This window comes from Nannospalax galili, unplaced genomic scaffold (genome assembly GCF_000622305.1).
Source record: "Nannospalax galili isolate Female #2095 unplaced genomic scaffold, S.galili_v1.0 scaffold46, whole genome shotgun sequence".
Classification (NCBI taxonomy): Eukaryota; Metazoa; Chordata; class Mammalia; order Rodentia; family Spalacidae; genus Nannospalax; species Nannospalax galili.
In genome coordinates this window covers 933,020-937,202 of record NW_008355790.1, presented here as the reverse complement: position 1 = coordinate 937,202, position 4,183 = coordinate 933,020, and the positions used below count along the sequence as shown (strand labels likewise).

General features: G+C 39.1%; 1 protein-coding gene across 1 annotated transcript in view; it reads right to left on the bottom strand.

The window, feature by feature from the left end:
- Trappc11 (trafficking protein particle complex 11) overlaps positions 1–4,183 on the bottom strand; it is a 64,513-nt gene that overhangs the window by 16,518 nt on the left and 43,812 nt on the right. Inside the window, exon 26 of the mRNA XM_008853561.3 lies at positions 2,944–3,055. Coding sequence (XP_008851783.1) covers positions 2,944–3,055 — 112 coding nt within the window. The remainder of the gene's footprint in view (positions 1–2,943; positions 3,056–4,183) is intronic.

Genomic DNA, 4,183 nt, shown 5'->3' with positions numbered 1-4,183 from the left:
TGCAGGCAATACACTCATACACATAGAATAAAAATAATAAAATATATTTTAGAAAAGAAAAAAAAGAGTTCAAGGGTTTACACTTCCTAGAGATTATATTTAAGTCCATATAAAATATTATTTAGACAATTATTTCTCATTGATTTTGTTTCTAATCACAAAGTGCTGCTCAGATGTAAGACTTCAAATCTTGGTCTGCAATACTGTAATGCCCACCAGTAGCTAAGGGAGGACAACCCACTATTGTTCTAAAATGATGACTAAATTTGTTTTCTCCTTTTATCTAGAAGCCTTAGAGAGTGAACTGACACTGATTCTAGCCACTCTAACAATATCAAAGTGCCTGAAAACAAATACTGAGTCTATCGAGTTCTCGAAAAATGAGGAGGAACCCAATGGAGGGATGCTTTAGGAAGCTCTCATAGAGAAATTCCAATGGACTCTGATATAAACATTTGAAATTTGCCCTGTTCTGACTTTTTTCTGGTTCCCTGTCTGGAACTTGTAATGCTAACCTCTCTTACCTTTACTTCTCCTTCACATCCCCTATTCACCAGTCAAGGACTTTCTTTTTTCCCTACAGATAAGAGTTATACAATTTGGGAGTCTTTTAGATAGACCCACTGAAGGGGTACCCCAATCGCCTCACCCTGCGTCCCTGTTGAGCATGGAAGAAGCCAGAGTGGTCTGTGTCCCTATTCCCTACTGGCAATTTGGGTAACCTCTTCAGAGGATGGTGTAATAAGAATAGGAGGTAGGAATTGGCTAAGCAGTTAGGGTAAAAAGACCCCAAAGAAAAGTAGCCAGTTTCTTAGATAAAAATCAAAATGTCTTTAGCCTCTTAGCAACATGCTGCTCCAAAGGCCAAAAATGTCAAAAGTATTTGGAAGCTCTTAGCTAATCCCTAAAAGCTTTTAGGGTTACCTCTTCAGAGGGGGGAATGTTAGAGTAGCAAAAAGCCCCATTTAAAAAAAAAGAGTATATAAAGTTGTTCAGGAAAAAGTAATGGGGAGATATGAAAGGAGTTGGAGGGGAGGACGTGGGCGTGGATTTGATCAAAACACCTTATATGCATGTATGAAATTCTCAATAAATTTTTTTAAAAGTTAAAAAAAGGAATAAATTGCTACTCTGCCTTTAATCCCAGCACTTGGGAGGAAGAGGCAGGTGGATCTCTGTGAGTTTGAGGCCAGCCTGGTCTCCATAGTGAATCCAGGTAAGCTGGGGCTACAGGGAGACCCTGTCTCAAAAAGACCAAAAAAGAAATTGCTACTCTAAGTTCATAAAGCAATTCTCTATTTTCTACTAAAAGTAACAGGATTTTGCTTTTTACAATTAGATGTTTGATACATTTGGAATGAATATTTATATATAATATGCAGCAGGCAACTAATTTTTTTCAAAATGGACAGTTATTTTGTACCAATGATAAAGAATTCACCCCTTCTCAGCTGATCTGCAAAGCTGTCCATGGACATCATTTTCATACATGTGGAGCTGCACAGCTGCTTCTAGACTCTTCTGATCCACCATTTATTAACAGACTACTAACCAATATTTCCCTGCTAAGCACCATGGCTTCACAGTAAGCCTTAGAAGAGAACACAGATCTGCCTAGCTCTTTTTATGAAGCATCTTGATTATTTTTTAACTTTTTGCCTTACATAAAATTTTAGAAATGAGCATTAGTTTATGTCAAAAAAGTTGAAATTAACGTAAGAACCACAATAAATCTATAGAATAATTTAAAAGAATAAATCTAAGATTACCCATTATCTTTTTTGTTTAGGTAAGGTTCTATAATTTTCTCCATAAAGAGAATGATACTTTTTTAAACATTTTCATTTATTTTTATTTTATGTGTATGAGTGTTCTACCTGCATGTATGTAAGTGCACCTGTGTTGTGCAATGCTATCAAAAAACACAAGAGTGGGGGCTGGAGAGATGGCTCAGTGGTTAAGAACATGTGGATGCTGGGATTCAAATTTGGTCCTCTGCAAGAACAGCCAGTGCTCTTAACTGCTAAGCCATCTCTCCAGCCCCGAGAATGATCCTCTTAAAATTAAGTGTACTTGGGCTGGAGAGATGGCTCAGCAGTTAAGAGCACTGACTGTTCTTGCAGAAGACCTGAGTTCAAGTCCCAGCACCCACATGGCAGCTACAAACTGTCCTTAACTCTAGTTTCAGGGGAATCCGAAGTCCTCTTCTGACCTCCGCGGCACTGTACGACATGGGCGCACTCACATACATGCAGGCAATACACTTGTGAATATAAAATAAAAATAAATAAAATACTAAAAAAAAATTAAGTGTACTCCTAGGTATCACAGAATTTTGGATGCTACAGAAATGACAGCTTGTGTCGGGTGTGGTGGCATATGCCTTGGCTTTTTCTTTTTCAAATTTTTTTGTGCATTTGTGTGTATGTGAGCATATGTGTGCCATGACATGTATGTGGAGGTCAGAGGACAACTTGTGGGAATCAGTTCTCGTTCTCTCCTTCCACCAAGTGGATCCCAGGGATCAAACTCAGGTTGTCGGGCTTGGCAGCTGGCACCTTTACCCACCCTTTACTAGACCCTCCCTTTGGGTTTCCTTTTGGTCTTTTTGAGACAGGGTCTTCTTGTAGCCCTGACTGTCCTGGAACTCACTATGTAGACCAGGCTGGCCTTGAACTCACAGAGATCCGCCTGCCTCTGTTGGGATTAAAGGCATGCACCACTATGCCCGGCCCTCCCCTTGGATTTTCTATGTGAGTAACTTTATAAATGAGAGAGTTTCACTTGATGCTTTTTAATAGCGCTATCTTTGTCATTTTAACACAGTGATCACATGAATTGATGTAGCTTCCACTCTGTGCTCTTCTGCACAATAAATGCTAATGACAAACAGTGACAGCAGTAGCACAAACACTGAAGAGTCAGAGTTGATACAATTTTTACCTCTTCCAGGAGATTGTGTAATGTCCAGTTGCTACTCCACCTTCAATATTCCCAGTGGATGGACAACGAAGACAGAAGCATTCACTAGCACTTTCTCCTGTCTGTAAGATAACTACAAGAAAGAATTCTTATTAACCTTTTGCGGAATTTTCATCTATGAGAATTTCACCCTCAAATAATACAACAAAGGAATAGTTTATAAATTAATTTTAGAAACTTAGAAACTAAGGCTCAAAGATGTCAAGATACCTTTTCAAAGTCATAAAGTCCAGTATTTCGGCTAATTATTCATTACAGTAAAAACCAGTGGGGAGGTTGGTGCAATGGCTCAGCAGGTAAGAGCACTTACTATGCAAGTATGAGGGCCTGAGTTTGGATCCCCAGCGCCCAAGTAAAATTTGGGTATGGCCACATGTGTACCTATCATCCTGGTTTGGAGAGGGATGGAAACAGGAGGCCTGCTGGGGCTTGCTGGCTGCTAGCCTAGCTCCAGATTCATTGAGACCTTGTCCCAAGGGAATAAAGTGGAGAATAATAAAACAGGACATGTGACGCCCTCCTCTGGCGTCGTAATGTGCACGTGGACACATGCACCTGTATACATATGCATACATATCACATACATACACACACCCACACCCACCCACACACACCCCCCCCACACACACACAAAACCAATGGAGGTATCTATGTCTGCAACAAAGCCCTACTAAAAGTGATAAATAGGGTGAGTGTGCAGACAAAATGATGCCCCATAGTAATTATTTTTCTTTTCAAAATTATTTCATGTCTCTAAAAGAAATATTTTGGCATAAAGAAGAAAAGAGAAAACTTCAGTTACTGTCAAAGTACTGAAAATGTTATTTTGAGAAATTCTGGCTTTCTTATTCATTTACTCTTGATCTCACTCAAATAGAAGCACATTACTCACTACCCCATAACTCCCTCGTGTTGCTACTCACCTCTCTGTACAAGAAGATTTCCTTTTTACCAGTTTTATAGTAAACTCCTTGGTGACAAAATCCATATAAATAAAAATTTCTCTACCTTTCAGCACTCTACAGCTCAAAATGTCAGTCTTTAAACACAAGTGGGTGAAGGTGTCTAGCTAATGCCAATTGTAGCAAATTTGTGATTGCAACTTTGAAACAGTTATCAATATTCCTAAACATTAGGTTGACAGCTTTATGGTTTTCCAAAGAAGAAGACTAGACTAGATTAATGGAGATCTGACCCTGGA